We start from the raw sequence: 22,379 nt of genomic DNA on the forward strand, positions 1-22,379 counted from the left end.
ATTGGTCTACTCTGCTCTGATTGGCCAGAAGTCCCAGTCTATTGCGATTGGTCTACTCTTCTCTGATTGGTCAGAAGTCCCAGTCTGTTGCGATTGGTCTACTCTTCTCTGATTGGTCAGACGGCCCAGTCCATTGCGATTGGTCTACTCTACTCTGATTGGTCAGACGGCCCAGTCTGTTGTGATTGGTCTACTCTGCTCTGATTGGTCAGACGGCCCAGTCTGTTGTGATTGGTCTACTCTACTCTGATTGGTCAGATGGTCCAGTCTGTTGTGATTGGTCTACTCTGCTCTGATTGGTCAGATGGTCCAGTCTGTTGTGATTGGTCTACTCTGCTCTGATTGGTCAGATGGCTCAGTCTGTTATGATTGGTCTACTCTGCTCTGATTGGCCAGAAGTCCCAGTCTATTGCGATTGGTCTACTCTACTCTGATTGGTCAGAAGTCCCAGTCTGTTATGATTGGTCTACTCTGCTCTGATTGGTCAGATGGCTCAGTCTGTTGTGATTGGTCTACTCTGCTCTGATTGGTCAGATGGCTCAGTCTGTTGTGATTGGTCTACTCTGCTCTGATTGGTCAGATGGCTCAGTCTGTTATGATTGGTCTACTCTGCTCTGATTGGTCAGATGGTCCAGTCTGTTATGATTGGTCTACTCTGCTCTGATTGGTCAGATGGCTCAGTCTGTTGTGATTGGTCTACTCTGCTCTGATTGGTCAGATGGTCCAGTCTGTTATGATTGGTCAACTCTACTCTGATTGGTCAGACGGCCCAGTCTGTTGTGATTGGTCTATTCTGCTCTGATTGGCCAGAAGTCACAGTCTGTTTTTATTGGTCTACTCTGCTCTGATTGGTCAGACAGCTCAGTCTGTTATGATTGGTCAACTCTACTCTGATTGGTCAGACGGCCCAGTCTGTTGTGATTGGTCTACTCTACTCTGATTGGCCAGAAGTCACAGTCTGTTTTTATTGGTCTACTCTGCTCTGATTGGTCAGACAGCTCAGTCTGTTATGATTGGTCAACTCTACTCTGATTGGTCAGACGGCCCAGTCTGTTGTGATTGGTCTATTCTGCTCTGATTGGTCAGACGGCCCAGTCTGTTGTGATTGGTCTACTCTGCTCTGATCGGTCAGATGGTCCAGTCTGTTGTGATTGGTCTACTCTGCTCTGATTGGTCAGACGGCCCAGTCTGTTGTGATTGGTCTACTCCGCTCTGATTGGTCAGATGGCCCAGTCTGTTTTAATTGGTCTACTCTGCTCTGATTGGTCAGATGGCCCAGTCTGTTGTGATTGGTCTACTCTGCTCTGATTGGCCAGACGGCCCAGTCTGTTGTGTTTGGTCTATTCTGCTCTGATCGGTCAGATGGCCCAGTCTGTTGTGATTGGTCTACTCTGCTCTGATTGGTCAGATGGCCCAGTATGTTGTGATTGGTCTACTCTGCTCTGATCGGTCAGATGGTCCAGTCTGTTGTGATTGGTCTACTCTGCTCTGATTGGTCAGATGGCCCAGTATGTTGTGATTGGTCTACTCTGCTCTGATTGGTCAGATGGCCCAGTCTGTTGTGATTGGTCTACTCTGCTCTGATCGGTCAGATGGTCCAGTCTGTTGTGATTGGTCTACTCTGCTCTGATTGGTCTGATGGCCCAGTCTGTTGTGATTGGTCTACTCTGCTCTGATCGGTCAGATGGTCCAGTCTGTTGTGATTGGTCTACTCTGCTCTGATTGGTCAGATGGCCCAGTCTGTTGTGATTGGTCTACTCTGCTCTGATTGGCCAGAAGTCCCAGTCTGCTGTGATTGGTCTACTCTGCTCTGATTGGCCAGAAGTCCCAGTCTATTGCGATTGGTCTACTCTGCTCTGATTGGCCAGAAGTCCCAGTTTGTTGTGATTGGTCTTCTCTGCTCTGATTGGTCAGATGGCCCAGTCTGTTGTGATTGGTCTACTCTGCTCTGATTGGCCAAAAGTCCCAGTCTGTTGCGATTGGTTTACTCTGCTCTGATTGGTCAGACAGCCCAGTCTGTTATGATTGGTCAAGTCTGTGTCCGAAAATCAAACGGCCATTGCCATATCGGAATTTCTGCTCTTTCTCAGCACTTGATACGCAGTAATACGAACAGTAAAGATGGCATCGGTTTTACCGTATCAATTCGAGCCCGAGTCCTCATCTTTTGGAAGTGCATTAAAGTGGATTTGATTTCGGGGGCACAGAAACAACACAAACCAAACTCTTTCAGTCTCAGCTACAACTACAGTGTTTGAGGGCGGGGCAAAGTAGATGTTGTTTGCGGGCAGCCAATGAAAACCATAGGCTTGCATTATGCAAATGTGTTACAAACCTACGTAGGTTTGAGCAGGAAGTGAGAGTGGAATCACTGTCGACTCGTTTCAGCCAGTTCAGAATCAGCTCTTTCTTTTGGGAGACAATAATGTATCTGCGCTTTGATCGTTGAAACTTTTCTACCCTTTACATTCACAGACAGCTATATTATACACTACATGAAATGTAATATCTGAAAAAGCATAACAGGGGCACTTTAAAGTAATTTTTACACCTAAAAGTCATATCAGTTGTCATTTGAGCAAAGTTCCTTTGTCTTGAGATCATGATCATGACCAGATAAATGTATGTTGACACACTGATAATATTGAGTTGTTTGTCTTTAATGGGGTTTACTTGTAAATCTTAATGTGCATAACTCTGCGTTTTCCTCCCGTCTTTCAGGCTCTGCTGTCTTTGGGTGCTTCTCCAGATTACCGAGACCGCTGTGGTCTGACGCCGCTGTACCATTCTGTGCTGACAGGGGGCGACACGTCCTGTTGTGAAACTCTGCTGTACTATAGAGCACAACTGGGGGTCAGAGATGAGAACGGCTGGGACGAGTCCCACCAGGTGTGCGTCACTTACAGTCTTAAACACAAGGGAATGATTATATCTGAGATTATGGACTCTTTGTGTATATGTGTGCATGCATGTGTCTGTTTCAGTCGCTTTTTATTTATATTCACACATCATTCTCTCTTTTTTTGGTTCTCTTTTCGTTTCTCCACGCGGCTGCTAAATTTCCACTTTAAATCAGCATCCCTACATTTCTCTTTCCAAGGCCAGAACGTGGTCCTGTTGCACACCTTTGATTGCTCACAATAAAGGGTTAGTTCACCCAAAAAATGAAAATTCTGTCATTAATGACTTACCCTCATGTCGTTCGACACCCGTAAAGACCTCCGTTAATCTTCGGAACAGAAATGAAGATATTTTAGTTGAAATCTGATGGCTCTGAAAGGCCTCCATTGGCTCAATGCACGGTTCACTCTCAAGACCCATAAAAAGTACTAAAGACGTCGTTACAAAGTCCATCTCACTACAGTGGTTCTACAATAACTTTATTAATCGGCGAGAATAGTTTTTGTGCGCAAAAAAACCCTAAATAACGACTTACATAGTGATGACGATTTCAAAACAAGGCATCATGAAGCTTCGAAGCGTTATGAATCAGTGAGTCGAATCAGCAGTTTGAATCACCAAATTTCAGCAGTTTGACACGCGATCCGAATCATGATTCGACTCACTGATTCGTAACGCTTCAAAGCTTCATGATGCCTTGTTTTGAAATCGTCATCACTATGTAAGTCGTTATTTAGGGTTTTTTTGCGCAAAAAAACTATTCTCGCCGATTCATAAAGTTATTGTAGAACCACTGTAGTGAGATGGACTTTGTAACGACGTCTTTAGTACTTTTTATGGGTCTTGAGAGTGAACCGTGCCATTGTGCCAATGGAGGCCTTTCAGAGCCATCAGATTTCAACTAAAATATCTTCATTTCTGTTCTGAAGATGAACGGAGGTCTTACGGGTGTCGAACGACATGAGGGTAAGTAATTAATGACAGAATTAAAATTTTTGGGTGAACTAACCCTTTAAAATTGTAATAGAAAAAAGTGCATTTGGCTACATTAGATGACTGGAAATAGCCTTAAGCATTCAAATGTGTAATTTTTAAATGTTTGAATTTTAAAAGGTGCTTGAATAACGACATTTGAACTCGTTCCTGTCAGTCTCATGCTCTTTGCCCTTCCAAACACCTGCACATCAGGGCTGTAACCACCATAGACATTGAGGGGGGACATTAAGACATTGACAATCCCCCCCCAATAATTAGAAAAATGGCCAAATTGTCCCCCCCCAATATTTGAAATTCTTGCACTGCTCTGCTGCACTTCATTATGCAGTGCTCTGTATGTTGTTGTTAGGATGACAAAAAGGTTTAAAAGTTCAATTTTAGTGTGGTTTGCCTCAGTGGTCTGACAGCGCTCGTCAATGTCAAAATGACTGAGATGGCCAATCAAATCAAAGTAGGCGGGGTTTACGTTCTCTTTTGGCTCGTCTTCACACACAGACGAGCACGTCAATCTATCGCTTAATGCCGTTGCGGAGAGAGACTCTATTCTTTCCGGTGAAATCACAAAACAAAATGCACACAAACATGTCCCTGCTCTTAATATACAATAATTGATGAACATCTTTGAAAAAAATCGGATTAGAACCCAGAACCTTTGACACCGTTTACAAAAGTTCTACCACCAGAACACTGGGGAATTCACCCTTCGCCACAAGTTTGATTGACAGGCGATCTAACCAATCACATCGTCGAATCTGCCGTTTTGTCCGACAAAGCAGTCAGGAGAGTTAGTAGATTAACGTCGGTGGACTTGAACTTGAAAAACGGTGTGTACTGACGTCTTTCCGTGATTGAAACAACATTTCTTTTAGTGTTTATTCATGTTTATTTCATGCTTATCATTGAACTAGAAGGAAGAGACGATCGGTTCACGAGCAGCTTTAACTGAGGCGCTACTGCGATCATGACACATTAAAGAGACACAAAACGCTATTTATTCTTTGAATTTCTTTAAAAAAATTAAAATTTTAAAGTTGAGACTTTGTTTCATATCAAAAGTAACTTGCTCTGTCCTGTCTGTCGGCGTATTGTCAGTGTCCTCTTTGCTCCGCCATGTATGTGTGTGGTGTGAGAGCGCCATGGCTTGTTGGACATAGCAACAGTAACTAAAGGGGGCGGGTCTTTGCGAACGGTCAATTCAAATATAACCAGCAGATCTATGTATTCATTCACTAATACGAAGAATCTCTGGACTAATAATATATGTGACGCAAATGAATGCAAATATTGTTTGCAAATAGTCCCAAAAAGATTATTTCCCAACTAGAATTAGACCTAGAATTTCATTCACTGTTCTGTTTCTTTATGCTTTATAAAAATAAAAATTGGCCCCCCCCCCAATGTTCAAGACATCATGTGTTTCATCCTGGTCATTACTGAGTGTCTGTATTCGTTAGCATCTAGACTCTGTTTATCCTCTGTTGAAGATGTTTTCCCCCAATCATCAGGTGTCAAATGATGGGATTCCTCAACCTTTGTCCTTTAACCTATTACACAACAAAATGTCCTAAAAACAAACAAACTACAAACAAGAAAAACATTTTAAAAAAATTAAAAACTAAAACAAAAATGAATTGGGCTTCTAGTTTTTAAAATATAGGAGAAATGCTTCTTGCTACCATTTGTTGTTGACATGCATAACATTTATATTTATGTATTTGGCAGACGTTTTAAGTACACATTTGACATTTTGTCAGTTCTTGCTTTCTCTAGGAATCAAACCCATGACCTTGGCGTTGCTAGCGCCACGCTCTACTGTTAAAGCTACAGGAAAGCATAAACTCAGTACAGTACCAAAGTACTAGTAAATTATTGGCTCCCAAGCAGAGTTATTGTAAACTAAAACTATTAAAAATAATTTTCGGTAACTGCAATGTTGCCTTGGCAGCTAACTAAGTTGAAGTACTAAAATTGAAGCACCTAGACAATTAAATTAAATTAAAGTTAAACAGAAATATTAAAGGTGTCATGACATGAGAAATCAAGTTTGCCCTGATCTTTTGACATGTAGGAGGTCTTTGCACCATTGAAACATCCTGCAAGTTTAATAGCGCCTCTCGCAGTTCAAAAACGCTTACGATACAGCCGACGTCACACGTCACGTTTCCGTAAGTTGAATATGGAAGGCGGTCCGCCAGAAGCTAGATATTTTGCTTTATAACATGTTAAATATGGATATTTTTCTTACACAAACCCATCGATTCTCTTCAGAAGGCCTTTATTAACCCCCGGAGCCATGTGGAGCACTTTTATAATGGATGGTGCACCTTTTTGGGCTTCAAATAAAAAAATTTGGGGCTGCCATTATAAAGCTTGAAAGAGCCAGGAAATTTTTTTAACATAACTCTGATTGTATTTGTCTGAAAGAAGAATGTCATATACACCTAGACTAGCTTGAGGGTGAGTACATCATGGGCTAATTTTCATTTTTGGGTGAACTATCCCTTTAAAGGAGCCGCGTCTTAAAGCTACACTGTGTAACTTTTTTAGTTTATTCTTAGCTAAAAACACTTAGTTCTTTCAAATATATGTGCTCATTAATGTATATTTACTTCTTTCAAGTAATAAAGTATTCTCGTAAGTTTATAATATGCCATTGTAAATGCATACGGGTGAGGGGTTCGAATGCCGGTCGCCATGTTGCCCCTCCATCTTGAAAGTACATTAGCCAAAGAGGGACATACCCGTGAATTCAAGCTTCGCCTTTCGCGTTTTAACACTCGATGGCACCGTGTCGAATGTGGACGAGGTCGAACTGGAAGCCATATTAATCTTGGACTAAATCGGCCACCGTAGGAGTTAAAACGAAATCGGAATTGAGAGGAACAGAAACTAATATTCACTGGATGGTCATATACCTTTTAACCGCTAGATGGGGGAAAATATCACACAGTGTAGCTTTAAAAACGGATCATTTCAGACAGAGTGAAGGTGGAAGATAATTTTTTCCGAATATTTATAAAATAAAACCATGACGTTATAAATCAACCTCAAGGAACCTCAATCCATTTCATGAGAAATGACAAAAGCACAGAATAAAATGTCTAAAACAAACTAAAAATATAAATGAAAACTGAAAATTAGAGCTAATTCAAAATATCTATAATATTATACAATACTAAAAGAACAGTGTGAAACTATCAAAATTCAAGATTGTTGTGTCAGGGCTGATGTAAAAACCCGTGAGAACCTCCGATTTAACAGATGTTTTTTATCCGAAACATCTTCCAGTACTTACTACAGTACAGTTCATGTCCCCGTCCCTGTGGAGAAACCCGGAGTTAAGTGCTCTGCTTCAAGCACAACAGTGATAGTGCATTGCTAGCAACACTCAACACCACCAATCTCATGAGACTCACAGATGCACCTGAAACTACATGAATCCCTACCATCCAATCGCAGTTAAGCACATACAAGCCTTCAACAAATGGAGAACAACGTCTAGGTGCTTTTGAATCAACTGTCAGACACGGCCCATAGTCTTCCCCTGTCTCTCTCTCTCTGTGTCTCTCTCCATAGATCAGACATGAAGAGACGTTTGGAGAGGTTGAAGTTCACAGGTACCCATCTCTCATCTCTCATCTCATTCATCGTCTTCTAATGTCTGTCCTTGCTTGATATTAAACAAAAGGTTCTCTTTTTAGTTCTCTCTTTTCTGAACCTCTTGTGCACAAAAAATACGAATACAATTTCTTTTCCCCAATTCACCACCACCACCACCACCTACCTGCCAGTTACCCACACGCCATGATCTGATGGTATGACTCCCACAACACCCTGAGAGCCCAGTGATTATATATTTCTGCTGAATTAAGACTGAGCTCCTGGCCCATGAGCAGAACATTAAGGAGGAATTTAATGAAGTTCAAACAAACGTTATAGGCTTTTTAATGACCAGTATCGAAGATCTAGAGAGCAGAGCAGGATTATTGTTGTAAACTAAAACCATAAAAAACAGGAACACTTTTTAGTTTTCTTATATGTTACATGTACTTACCATAGTAGTAAAAGTAAATTCTGCCTAATTACATGCAACTAACCCTATAGTAAGTACATGTAATTAAAGGAACACTCAACTTTTTTTTTAAAATAGGCTCATTTTACAAGTCCCCTAGAGTTAAATAGTTGAGTTTTACCGTTTTTGAATCCATTCAGCCGATCTTTGTATCTGGCACTTTTAGCATAGCTTAGCACACATCATTGATTCTGATCAGTCCATTAGCATCTCATTCAAAAAATGACCAAAGACACTTTCAATATTTTTCCTATTTAAAACTTGACTCTTCTACAGTTACATTGTGTGCTAAGACCAACTGAAAATGAAAAGTTGCGTTTTTCTACACCTATATGGCTAGGAACTACTTTCTCATTCCTGCGTAATAGTCGCGGATCTTCGCGGCCGTACCATGGCTGCAGCGGCGCAATGATTGGTTGGTATTCTGTGAAACATGGTGGTAGTTACACCTTCGACTTACTATCACAGCGCTTTACAACACACACAACCATGGCTAATCACACAGCTAAATCCACAACACAATTTGTCGGATGCAAGCCTGAAACTTTCTCTGCAACTACACGAACCTAGTGCCGGAATGAGATGCTAATGGACTGACCAGAATCAATGATGTATGCTAAGCTATGCTAAAAGTGCTACCGCCAGATACAAAGATCGGCTGAATGGATTCAAAAACGGTAAAACTCAGCTATTTAACTCTAGGGGACTTGTAAAATTAGCCTATTTTCAAAAAAAGTGGAGTGTTCCTTTAATATTCCTCAGTACTTAAATATGTAAGTACACTGTAACAATGACACGATGCTGTCTTTGGGTTGTTCCTCTAGTTTTCCCCTGTTCTTCTGAGGTTCTTCTTATTTCTTTAACCTCTGTGTTTTGTTCACTCACCTGTAGGCGTGCCAGCATGGATTTGCCCAACACTTAGAACACCTTCTGTTCTATGGTGCAGACACCACTTCCCAGAATGCATCAGGAAACACTGCCCTCCACATATGTGCCCTTTACAACAAGGTAATGAACGATTCGGCAGTAATCCACCAATGCAGACGTGACACTGCTGGTTTTATCTTATTTATCGTGGTTTCATTTAGTGCTATTTTTGTTTATTTTAATAATAAACAAATGTTCTTATATTTTCTATTTTCCTATAATTTTTTTAAATAATATTTTGAATTAGCTTTATTTTTATATTTTCAGTTTATTTTAATTTTAGCTTTTTTTTTTTTTTGCATTTTTTTTAGCTGCTTATGCCTTTTTTGTGATTTTTTTATTTCTTTTAAAAATAGTCCAATTTAGGTTCAATTTATTTTTATTTCAGTTTAAGTTCAAGTTAAACTTATTTCAGTTAGTTGCCAAAGCAAAATTTTTGATTTTTTGTCTAATATTTTTAATTTATTTTTAATTTTTAATCAATTAACAATGTTTAATAGTTGTTATTAATATTTTGAATTAGTTTTCATTTTTGTATTTTCAGTTTATTTCCGTTTAATTAAAAAAAATGGTGAGGTGCTTATCTCATTTTTATTATAAAAAAAAAAAAAGATTACAATTTAGGTTCAGTTTATTTTTATTTCCGTTTTAGTTTTAAGTTTAACTTATTTGAATTAGTTGCCAGTCCAACATTTCTAATTTGTAAAGTTGTTTTTTTCTTTCTAATATTTATTTATTTTATTTTATTTTATTACTTCAATTAACAAAATGTTTAATAGTTGATATTAATATTTTGAATTAGCTTTATATTTAATTTTATATTTTCAGTTTATTTTAATTTAATTGTATCTTTTGGTCATTTTGTTAGGTGCTTATGCCATTTTTAATATATATATATATATATATAAATAAATAAATAAATAAATAAATATATAAATATAAATATAAATATAAATTTTTATTTTTTTTATTTTTTTTAAAGATTATAATTTAGGTTTCATTTATTTTGGTTTTAGTTCAAGTTAAACCAAAATTTATTCAGACATCTTCAACATTTTCTCACATTATCACAGTTTATTCGCTATAGTTTAGAAAATGGATATTAAATATGACAAGAACTCAGAGTTAAACTGTGTCAGACCAAGTGGTAACACTTTACTTGAAGGGGTGTGCTTAAGACTGACATGACACATGTCATGAATATGAAGGAGTTTGTATGCATGTTCATGACAACTGTCATTAAGTGTTATTCATTAAAAAAAATTTGGGCTGTCAAAAGATTAATCGCGATTAATCGCATCCAAAATAAAAGTTTGTGTTTACATAATATATGTGTGTGTACTCTGTTAATTATTATTTATATATAAATACACACACAAGCATGTATATATTTAAGAAAAAAATATTATTTTTATATATAAAACATTTATATTTATATATATTATAGATTATATAAATGTATATACAGTATATACATGCAAATATTTCTTAAATATATACATGAATGTGTGTGTATTTATATATACATAATAATTAACAGAGTACACACACATATATTATGTAAACACAAACTTTTATTTTGGATGCGATTAATCGCGATTAATCTTTTGACAGCCCTAAAAAAACACTTCAGCCAAACATGATCAGGTCAAGTGTCTGAATCATTTTGGTCCCAAATTTGTATCAGTTTTACTGATTGTCCACTGTATGAAGACTTTTTGGGTATAATATGTCACAGTTTACTTTATTTTACTCTCCTCACTTACAGAAATGAACTATAGTGTCCTGCACACACTAGTGAAACATTATATCTGCTGTCTGAATCATCTTTGGTGTGACTGTAGTTCAGTTAGCTAATTTCTTTTGAAGTTTTTTAGTCTAATATTTATTTTATTTCAGCTTTATTTCAATTTACAAAATGTTTCAATTTCAACAGTTTACGATAATTCGTCAAATGACTAATGATTGACATCCCCTCTGTCCATTCAGGAGAGTTGCGTCCGGGTCCTTCTTTACCGAGGAGCCAGTAAGGAGATAAAGAACAAACATGGTCAGACGCCCTTCCAGGTAACTGTGTGTTATCAGTTCTAATCACATGACTTCTTATAAATGCATGTGGGATGTTTGACTGCTGTACTAACCATTTAAAACGAAATAATAATCAACAGCTAGTGCAGATTGCAATAGTCCTCAAAGTAAAGATTGCATTGTTGCAAAGTTCATTGCAGTGCTGTTTTTACAGGTTGCTGTGATGTCGGGCCATTTTGAACTGGGAGAAATCATCAAAAATCACAATGATGCAGATGTTGGTGAGTGTGCATCTTTATGAAAGAAAGAAACGATAAGTATACCATCCTTTCCTCCAAAATCTAGCCTATGTAGGCTACTGTTTAAGACATCACCGGTGTTGTCTAGTTAGGTACCTTATTTGGGCCAAATTTTAAGGCGGGGTCTCGTGTCCTTTCCAGAGAGGCCAAAACCCATAATGCATTGTGCCAAGCTCAGTGTAAGAAAACAAAAGGCTGATGAACAGCAGTTTAATCGATTTAAAATAGAACAATTTTATCAGATATGATGAAAAACTTGAGCCTAAAAAAACTGTTGAGAAATGTTGTTTACCTTAACTGTCACCTGCCCGTATACGTATACATTCTACATTTACTTCACTATATTACTATTACATCCTAATCTAGTCATGACAAACTATATATCATTGGAAAGGTCTAAGACTCAAGAATACATATTTGTTGAGGATTTTCCAGAAAATATATATTTTGGAAGAGTAATAGATTAATATATGACAAGAGTGTGCATCAACAAATCTGTATCATTACAGGAGTTTTCACCTTTGTAACAAAAAGTCAACAACCACACTTTTAATCATTCAAACTTTGATTTTCATGCTAAAAGTTCATAACATAAACATTGATTCTAGTATTTAGCCAAAAAAAATATTATATATAGAGAATATCTGCCAGATCAAGTAACTAGGACCTTTAGGAATCACCAATATGGTGTGTCTAACCCCTAGTGGATTTTTAGAGGTTATGCAGCTAAAAGTCTTACAGAAAACTCATTTTTTTGAGTTTTTGACCTAACATCAACTTGGTTAGAATTTTGGCTTTGACTTTCTGAACCTATATTAATTTATATATTTTTTAATAAAATAAATAATATGTATTTTATTATATTTTTATAACAATAAACTTAAATTTCAATAACTTTTATATAATTTAATGCAATAATCTGCCATGTGTCTTCTTTTAAAAGAGACCAACCATAAGTCTTTAGTCCAAAGGGTTCATGAATTACAACCATTTAAGTTTGGGTATTGCATTTTCACGTAAATGCTCAAAAAGGGGGGTGACAGTTAAAGAGTTAAGTAATAAAATTGATCAAACTAATACTTAAAAATGAATTAAGGCTAAATAGAAATAAATTAAAAGAAGGCACATAACAAAATTACTACAATTTAAACCAAAAATATACTCTATTAGTATATATATAATATTAAAATAACGGCGTTATGCTAAAGTCAAGCTCTGTTTGAATGAATTGTGTTTCGAATGTACTTTTCTGTTTAACTTTCTGCCTGTGTGCTCTTTCCAAATTGCTTGCTTTTGAAGTTCCTCTGAAGGCAGCTGCCTATGTAGACAGTGGCCATGAAGGCAGCTCACTAAGTTTTGGAACAGAGCCCATCTCTATGTAACTTCTTTCATCTTTTATTCTTTCCCATCAGTTCCGTTTTTGGAAACTCCCAAATACAATCCTCACTTTCTGGACGGTATGTTGAATCAACCCATCACGGCTGGCCTTCAGCATCCTCACCCGCTGCTCCGAGCCAAGAGCGAGAACACGATGACAACGCTGGCGGACCCCGTAGTGATGCCCACCGCTGCCGCCAGCATGCCACCTGCTCAGGTAGCCCTTAACCTCCTGCTGGCCATCAAGGGAACACACGAGCAGAGACATCAGTCGCCAAATCTTTCGTTTTCTCTCGTTTCAATCAGACTCAACGCCGGGCCTCTTTCGCTTTGAGGAGCTCCAGCAGTCCCCGCGGAGCCCGAACCCGTTCCCCATCTCGTGGGAGGGAGGGAGGAGAGAAGGAGGAAAAGCAGCAAAAACAGCGAGGGAGGCAGGGGTGAGTTTGGAGACATACAAATGTCTATGGTGGGGGTTTTTGGCCATTGCAGTGATGATTTTCTAAAGCAGATCCTGTAAAAATCCTGTGAAGGGTTTTTTCTTCTTCTCAGATTTGGCAGGTTCACTGGGTTTGTTGGTGCATCTTTTTCATCCAACATCACTAAATAAAAGTACACTGACTACAACTAGAAACACACAATTTCCTCACTACTAAATATTCCATGCTCAACTGTTAGTGGTATTATTGGGAACAACAGCAACTCAGCCATGAATTGTTAGGCCACGTAAAATCACAGAGCGGGGTCAGCGCATGCTGAGGGTCACAGAAGTCGCCAACTTTCTGCAGAGTCGATCGCTACAGACCTCCAAACTTCATGTGGCCTTCAGATGAGCTCAAGAACAGTGTGTAGAGCTTCATGGAATGGGTTTCCATGGCCGAGCAGCTCATCCAAGCCTTACATCACCAAGTGCAATGCAAAGCGTGGGATGCAGTGGGGTAAAGCGCGCCGCCACTGGACTCTAGAGCAGTGGAGACGTGTTCTCTGAGTGACCAATCACGCTTCTCTGTCTGGCAATCCCATGGACGAGTCTGGGTTTGGCGGTTGCCAGGAGAACGGGATTTGCCTGACTGCATTCTGCCAAGTGTAAAGTTTGGTGGAGGTGGGGTTATGGTGTGGGGTTGTTTTTCAGGGGTTGCGCTTGGCCCCTTAGTTTCAGTGAAAGGAACTCTTAATGCTTCAGCATACCAAGACATTTTGGACAATTTCATGCTCCCAACTTTGTGGGAACAGTTTGGGGACGGCTCCTTCCTGTCCCAACATGAATGCGCTCCAGTGCACAAAGCGACGGCCCATAAAGACATGGATGAGCGAGTTTGGTGTGGAGGAACTTGAGTCCTGACCTCAACCCGATAGAACACTTTTGGGATGAATTAGAGCAGAGACTCTCGTCTAACATCAGTGCCTGATCTCACAAATGCGCTTCTAGAAGAATGGTAAAAATTTCCCATAAACACACTCCTAAACCTTGTGGAAAGCCTTCCCAGAAGAGCTGAAGCTGTTAGAGCTGCAAAGGGTGGGCAAACTCCATATTCTTATTCCGTAGGGTTTAATATGATGTCATGCAAGTTCATGTGCATGTAAAGGCAGGCTTCCCAAAACTATTGGCAATATAGTGTATATATAAATATATAACCTATATAATTTTAACCTATAAATAAAATAGCGTATATAATTGAGTCTCAATAAATAATTGAAACAAGTTTTTGAACAATTTTCATTTACACAAACCATTTGAACGAACCAATTCACTAAACCAAGAGAGAAAACATATTTATTTAGACAATTAAAAAAAACTAATAAAAGTATATTTAAAATTAATGGATTAAAATACATCATTAAAATGATATAAATAAATACAAATCACAAAAAAAAAAGATTTAAATACATAAATATATCAAATAAAACAGCTTGTAGTGCTATATTGACTAGTGAGTTGAAAAATTATAATAATAATAATAAAATGCAGGAACAAAATATTTTCCAAATAATATTTCACCATTACAGTTTTTATTATTATTTTGAATTGGCATTTTTGTTTCTATTTAGTGTGTTTTTTTTGTTTGTTTTTTGTTTCATTTTTAGTAATTTTTGTTGTGTGCTTTTGTTTTTATTTATTTCTACTATTTAGATTATATTTTATTTCAGTTCAGTTTTTATTTATTTCCAGTTAGTTATTTTATTGCTTCATCTAAAACTTATTTCAGTTAATTGCCAAGGCAACTTTACAATTTTAATGGTCACACTACAAGTCTTGTATTAACCAACATGAACTAAACAATACATTTGTTACAGTATTTATTAATCTTTGTTAATGTTGGTTAATAAAAATCCAGCTGTTCATTGTTTGTTCATGTTCGTTCACAGCGCATTAACTAATGTTAACAAATACAACTTCTGATTTGAATAATGTATTAGTAAATGTTGAAATGAACATGAACTAAGATTAGTAAATGCTGTAGAAGTTTTGTTCATTCTTAGTTCATGTTGACTAAAGTATTAATTAATCTTAATTAAACATTATTAGCATTTTCTTTTAGTTTTGTTCATCACTTATATTTATTTTCAGTTTTATTTCAATGCTTTGCGATGCTTGACATGAGAGAGAGACTTTTTAGTGAAGTTTGATTATTGCATCTCATTCCTAGAAATATTGAGAAACGTAAACGCTAGTAGCGCCGCTGGTTACTTCCTTTCCAACCCTGCAAATCATGACAAACAGCACAAATCTCTCCGACTGGGAAGAACAGTTCAGCCTGTGCTGCACAATCAATCATCAGCCTCTCAGCGAGAGCGACTCCTGCGAGGATGAGCTGCTTTTTGAGCCAACTTCAAACCCATGGAAATGAGAATCACCTTAGGGCGTCATAAATTAATAAATGAATTTCCCAGGATGCCTCTGGGTTGTAATTACATTTGTTTTCTCTCAATTTATCCCGTTGTTTGATTTCCACGCTGCTAAACAATCTCAGCCTGTCAGGAACTCTTCCGGGTCACATTTCAAACCAAGAAAATATAAACAATTATATTGTGCGTTAAGCAAATTAAGCCCAGCTTTGAGATTAGTTATTTAACATTATTTTCATAACAATCGAGCACATTTTGTTATCCCAGTTTTCTTACTGTAATGCAGGGATTCCCAAAACCCACTGAGAGTTTAATTTAATATTTATCAACATATTTGCACGTTCACTTTTTTATTTTACGTTTGAATGATTGAATTATTTATTAGCTTGAGTTATGTTATCATAATAATGAGGCTCTAATTGAAAATAATACACACATTTATGAAAAAGTAAAATGTCTGTATGCATTACAGTAATGAGAAAGGAAAATGGGCTTAATTGTCATGAACGTTTTTAATGGCCTTAAAAATAGCTTCCATGATATTTTAAGCAAAATGTCATTTCTTATTTTTTTGCTTTTGCTTTTGGGGTGAAATGTGACCTGGCTGAGTGCAGTTTACAGCATTTGAGCCGGTTTCACTCAACATTTGCTGTTCATTAGTGCATAAACATCCCATTTTAAGTGTTAATACATGTTTAGACCCTTACCTCTGTCATTGTGGGGTTTTTTACATGTTAACTGTCAGCACTGATTTCTGTTGCTCTCTTATGGTACTATTACAGAAGCTCTGACTCACTGTTTTGCACTGTTAGGCTTCTGGCCAAAGCTCTGCTGCCATACTGAGTTAATTCTTACTCAGTGGGTTAGAAACAAACACTTTCTCCAGTGCAAAAGAATCAATCATCAGGCTAAAACCTTCATTTTATGGAGTCTCTACAGTGGTGTATCTAGAATATATTCACACTAGACTAGGGTGCTTTTACATTTGGTCCAGCCGGTCTTGCATATTTGGTTACATCCTAGAAATAATCATTTCGTATGGGGTTTTTGGTCCCACAGTGTTCAATAATGGATGAGATCCAAATATTAAGGAGATATTACAATCACATTCCTGCAGCAAATCCTTGGAAACTTACCCTATAAAATAAAGCCAAGCCAACATTATTCACTGGCTCTAATGCACGAAGTCACCCGCCTACACCATTTTTTATTACTTTGGATATGATACAACTTAATGCCTGCATGTTCACATTATTATTGTGTTCTGTATTTCTCTGTCTGTCCAGTGTTATTTTAGTATTATATATATACTCCAATCAGGCATAACATTATGGACCCAAAAAGTTGTGTTGGTCCCCCTTTTGCTGCCAAAACAGCCCTGACCCGTCGAGGCATGGACTCCACTAGACCCCTGATGGTGTGCTGTGGTATCTGGCACCAAGATGTTAGCAGCAGATCCTTTAAGTCCTGTAAGTTGCGAGGTGGAGCCTCCATGGATTGGACTTGTTTGTTCAGCACATCCCACAGACGCTCGATTGGATTGAGATCTGGGGAATTCGGAGGCAAAGTCAACACCTTAAATTCATTGTTGTGATCCTCAAACCATTCCTGAAGCATTTGTGCTTTGTGGCGGCGCATTATCTGCTGAAAGAGCCACAGCCACCAGGGAATACCGTTTCCATGAAAGGCTGTACATGGTCTCAACAATGCTTAGGTAGGTGATACGTGTCAGAGTAACATCCACATGGATGGAGGACCCAAGGTTTCCCAGCAGAACATTGCCCAAAGCACTGGCTTGCCTTCTTCCCATAGTGCATCCTGGTGATAGTGACGCACACGCACCCGGCCATCCAGAAAACGTGATTCATCAGACCAGGCCACTTTCTTCCATTGCTCCGTGGTCCAGTTCTGATGCTCACGTGCCACCGTTGGTGCTTTGGGCGGGGTCAGGGGTCAGCATGGGCTCCTAACTGATCAGCGGCTGTGCCGCCCCATACACAACAAACTGAGATGCTCTGTGTATTCTGACACCTTTCTATCAGAACCAGCATTAAAGGGTTAGTTCACCCAAAAATGAAAATTCTGTCATTAATATCTTACCCTCATGTCGTTCGACACCCGTAAGACCTCCGTTCATCTTCAGAACACAAATGAAGATATTTTAGTTGAAATCTGATGGCTCTGAAAGGCCTCCATTGGCTCAATGGCACTTTACACTCTCAAGACCCTTAAAAGGTAATAAAGACGTCGTTACAAAGTCCATCTCACTACAGTGGTTCTACAATAACTTTATGAATCGGCGAGAATAGTTTTTGTGCGCAAAAAAACCCTAAATAACGACTTACATAGTGATGACGATTTCAAAACAAAGCATCATGAAGCTTCGAAGCGTTATGAATCAATGAGTCGATTCATGATTCGGATCGCGTGTCAAACCGCCAAACTTTGGCGATCCAAACTGCTGAATCGACTCACTGATTCATAACGCTTCGAAGCTTCATGATGCTTTGTTTTGAAATCGTCATCACTATATAAGTCGTTATTTAGGGGTTTTTTTGCGCACAAAAAATATTGTCGCCGATTCATAAAGTTATTGTAGAACCACTGTAGTGAGATGGACTTTGTAACGACGTCTTTAGTACCTTTTAAGGGTCTTGAGAGTGAACGGTGCCATTGCTGCCAATGGAGGCCTTTCAGAGCCATCAGATTTCAACTAAAATATCTTCATTTGTGTTCTGAAGATGAACGGAGGTCTTACGGGTGTCGAACGACATGAGGGTAAGTAATTAATGACAGAATTTTCATTTTTGGGTGAACTAACCCTTTAACTTCTTGAGCAGTTTGAGCTCCAGTAGCTCGTCTGTTTGATCGGACCACACGGGCCAGCCTTCGCTCCCCACGTGCATCAATGAGTCTTGGCCGCCCATGACCCTGTGGCCGGTTCTCCACTGTTCCTTCCTTGGAGCACTTTTGATAGAGACTGACCACTGCAGACCGGGAACAGCCCACAAGAGCTGCAGTTTTGGAGATGCTCTGACCCAGTCGCCACAATCTGGCCCTTGTCAAACTCGCTCAAATCCTTACGCTTGCTCATTTTTCCTGCTTCTAACACATCAACTCTGAGGACAAAATGTTCACTTGCTGCCTAATATATCCCACCCACTAACAGGTGATGAAGAGATCATCAGTGATATTCACTTCACCTGTCAGTGGTCATAATGTTATGTCTGTTCGGTGTATATATGAATGTGTGTGTGTACTGCTTTACAGTAAAACTTCTATAACATTTTTATACTTTCATTATTTGAATCTGCGTTCACTTCTGCAATAATCTAAGTGTCTTTAAAAAACCTTAGGTCTGTATTCCAAAGCATTTATGAACCACAGCCATTTAAGTTCAGATTTATGCTCTAAAAGGAAGAGGACAGTTAGCATGTTAATAGTTTTAGTTAACAGTAACAGAACCGTTATCAGTCTGTGTGTGTTTGTGTGTCCGTTGTAGAGGGGGCGGCGGTCAGAGGAAAAGACTCTACAGCGCCGTTCCAGGCCGTGTGTTTGTGGCGACACGCTCTCACTCTGCTCACGGTGAGCGGGAGATCAGCCTCAGCAAAGGGGACAAGGTCAAAGGTCAGAGATTCTTTCTCATTATGTCATTCTCTTCAAGTCAATCTGAAACAAATGCATGATAAATCTTACATTTTCTTCTTGTTGCATATTCTGTTTCACTCAAACTCTTCTCGTTCTCAGTGTTGAGTGTAGGTGAAGGAGGATTCTGGGAAGGAACAGCGAAGGGCCGCACAGGCTGGTTTCCTGCTGAATGTGTAGAAGAGGTGCTGCCCCAAAACCAGGAGCCGCAAACAGGTAGTGTATACAAACACACATCTCAACGCTACTAGACAAAAAAGAGATAAAGTGGAAATCAATTAGACTTTTATTTGGAGTCTCAACAGGGTCTCAAACAGTGCTCAGGTTTCTAGAGGAGCCAAAGTCTGGAAAGAGAAGTCAAAGGTCTCAATTAGCCCTTTTCCACCAAGGCAGTTTGAGTGCTGGTTCAAATCGGTTCTTTGTCTTTCAATACCCAAAGCTCCAGCTCTTAACCAGGACAAGTGGTGCTTAAGTATCACCAAAACATCGCTGGTCTAGAAGTAAGAACCGCTTGCATCTTGGGTTGGAGGCGGGATTACCGTGACCAACAAGATGAACAGAAACTTGTGATCGCTTTTGTTGAAATAGCAGCTAATTGAGCTAATAGCAGATTGATTGTAATCTCCGTGTATACAAATTACGGCGAGTTGCACGAATGCATTGGATTCGCCGTGTTTTGATGCCAATGTAGGTTTGCAAAGCCATGTGCATCAACAGTAACGCAACGTCTGCCATTGTTGATGGAAGGATTTTTCGACATGCATCGGATCAGCGTATGACATCAATGGAGAGCACTAGGGATGCACCGAAATGAAAATTCTCGGCCGAAACCGAAAAAGAAGAAACCAAGGCCGAAAACCGAAACACCGAAAGAAATTATGCCAATTATTAGTACCATTGCATTTATGGCTATGACTGTGTACTAACTTTACTAAAATCAAGGCATTGCAGTTGCATACATTAATATTAAAGTTTCAAAGAATAAATCAATTACAAATTATGCCAATATTTATTTAGCAATTACATTGCAACAATGCACAGTATAAAATAAAATTCAAACTAAAATGTTTAACTTGACCCCACTCATTTGTACATTAAATAATAATGTACAGGCCTACAGAAAGGTTTTAAAATGAAATGTTCTCTCATAAAAACAAAGTGCATTTAGTTCTAGTGCATTTAAATTTTTTACTACAAGAAAGTGCTTTCAGAACAGGTGCATTAGGTCTAATAATCAACACTCAAATAACATTGTACGCAAACATGTAAACTTCACATAAGGCAGTTTTTGCAATAACTTCTAAATCTGATTATAAAATAGTTTTTTTATCCAATTCGTTGTTGAAATATAATCATTTATACAGTATCTGTGTATAATTCATGACAGGTTTATTTAAACACACCGTGATAAGATATATATATAAGACATATCAGGTTAAGTAGAATATAATGAATATAACGGCTAATATAGAGCATATATTTAGTGAAAGAGTTGATTTACTCTAGTGAATAAAATTCTGTGGACACTGAATGACTGCCTGAGGTAAATGTGATGCTAAAGTTACATGACATTGTTTGGTTTACAGCAGTTATATTGACGTCTTTTCGCCGTTGAAACCCTGATTTAGCGATTACACCACATATGATACGTGACAGTAAGTTGTAATGTATCCTCAACACACCTTAGATGTTCATTCATGTTTATTCTTAAGGAAGAGATGATCGGTCGCGCTCACAGATGATTGAATTTCGTGATACATGTTGATCGATGTTGGTGTGGGAACTCGGATTGAAGTGTGTTCCGCGCTTAAAACATGCCCACTGTTAAAGATTGCGTTGGGTTTCACAGTGAAGTCTGGTCCTCCTCTCATCGAGAACATGAGCTCTGGCTGTCAGTGTGTGTGCGTGGAGCAGACGTGTGTGTTTCTCAGATATACTGAAATACTTCCACACCGCGAACATGTTGCTTCAGACAAGCACGTGCAGGTCGCGGTTTCTGTTTGCGTCATCACAACATTTCGGCCGTGTTGTTTCGGTGATAAAAGTCTTTCAGCCGAAAACCGAAAATGCACTTTTGGGCCATTTTCGTCCGAAAATTTTCGGTGGCCGATTATTCGGTGCATCCCTAGAGAGCACATGACTCCTTATGCTTTTGAATCGCTCTTGCGGTATTTTGATGTCATACGCTGATCTGTCTGCGCAGCGCAGATGCATCTCGAACAAGTTGGTGTGTTTGTGTTTCTCGCTGCCACGCAAGTGTTGCTGGGAAAGATGAGACGTATACAGTGACGTAAGACGTGGTGGCTCTCTAGACTGTAGAAGAAGAAAAAAACAGTTCTTAGAAGGCCTGTCAGTCGAACCAACTAAGAACAGGACTAGCGAATAGCACCAGCTCTGAACTAGCACCCGGTTCATGCTGGTGGAAAAGGGGTAAATATAAACTCAACGTTTCTCATCAAATTCTCTAAAGATAAACAGTAGAGGGAGTCGGGGAAACATCTGAGACAAAGATGAAACAACTGAGAACACTAGTTCTCCTGACCTATGAAAAATCAAGGGGGTAATCCAGCACCCGGGGCAGCCATTGCTAACCAAGCCATCACCTGCTGTTAGCATCCCATTGACTCCCATTCATTTTGGCGTCACTTTGACAGTGAATAACTTTCCCTCTGAGGCGTTTAAAGACTCCATTTGACCATTGTTTATTTCTAAAGAAACACAACAGTGTATAAAAGGTTCCGTTACCTGTATCTTACACTATCGCCCCGTAGAAGCCGTTTTTGTAAAAAATAGGCTAACGATTGCGTCATAACCACGCGACTCTGTCGCATAGTAGAGGAATTACCGTATAGACAGGAGGAGAAGCTCGCCGGCAATCTTTTCCTGTCTATGAGGCAGTCGGGGGGACGTGGAGGCATAAAGTCAGATAAAGACAAAGGTGAAGCATGTGGAGAAGCCCATAGAGAGCCAAAAGCAACAGGACAAAATATTTCAACAACGTGATTCAGATTTCCCTTAGCACAACTACTAGAAGACTTATAACTGTCAGACTGGATGCTCACGTCACATCTATGTCGTCGAGCTCAGTTTGCGGCTGCACAGTACATCAGCCATCAGGAAGTGAGAGCTTCTACCTGACTTCACTTTCCTCCGTCGAAGCCGATGGGGTCGCTGTGTCCATTTTTTTTTTACTTTCTATGTGAAAAATAAACATCTGAGCAATAATAATATATAATAATAATCCATTTTACCTATCTAAATGTGGACTTCTGTTGTACTTAAAGTATAGA

At 38.8% G+C, this 22,379-nt stretch overlaps 1 protein-coding gene across 1 annotated transcript in view; it reads left to right on the forward strand.

The window, feature by feature from the left end:
• LOC307120017 (SH3 and multiple ankyrin repeat domains protein 1) overlaps positions 1 to 22,379 on the forward strand; it is a gene marked incomplete at its 5' end in the record, with an annotated part of 72,054 nt that overhangs the window by 15,872 nt on the left and 33,803 nt on the right. The window contains 8 exons of the mRNA XM_079806845.1: positions 2,722 to 2,889; positions 8,861 to 8,977; positions 10,886 to 10,963; positions 11,139 to 11,205; positions 12,636 to 12,817; positions 12,907 to 13,037; positions 18,947 to 19,071; positions 19,192 to 19,305. Of these exons, the coding sequence (XP_079662971.1) occupies positions 2,722 to 2,889; positions 8,861 to 8,977; positions 10,886 to 10,963; positions 11,139 to 11,205; positions 12,636 to 12,817; positions 12,907 to 13,037; positions 18,947 to 19,071; positions 19,192 to 19,305 (982 nt within the window). The remainder of the gene's footprint in view (positions 1 to 2,721; positions 2,890 to 8,860; positions 8,978 to 10,885; positions 10,964 to 11,138; positions 11,206 to 12,635; positions 12,818 to 12,906; positions 13,038 to 18,946; positions 19,072 to 19,191; positions 19,306 to 22,379) is intronic.

This window comes from Gobio gobio, assembly GCF_949357685.1.
Source record: "Gobio gobio genome assembly, chromosome: 23".
Lineage (NCBI taxonomy): Eukaryota > Metazoa > Chordata > Actinopteri > Cypriniformes > Gobionidae > Gobio > Gobio gobio.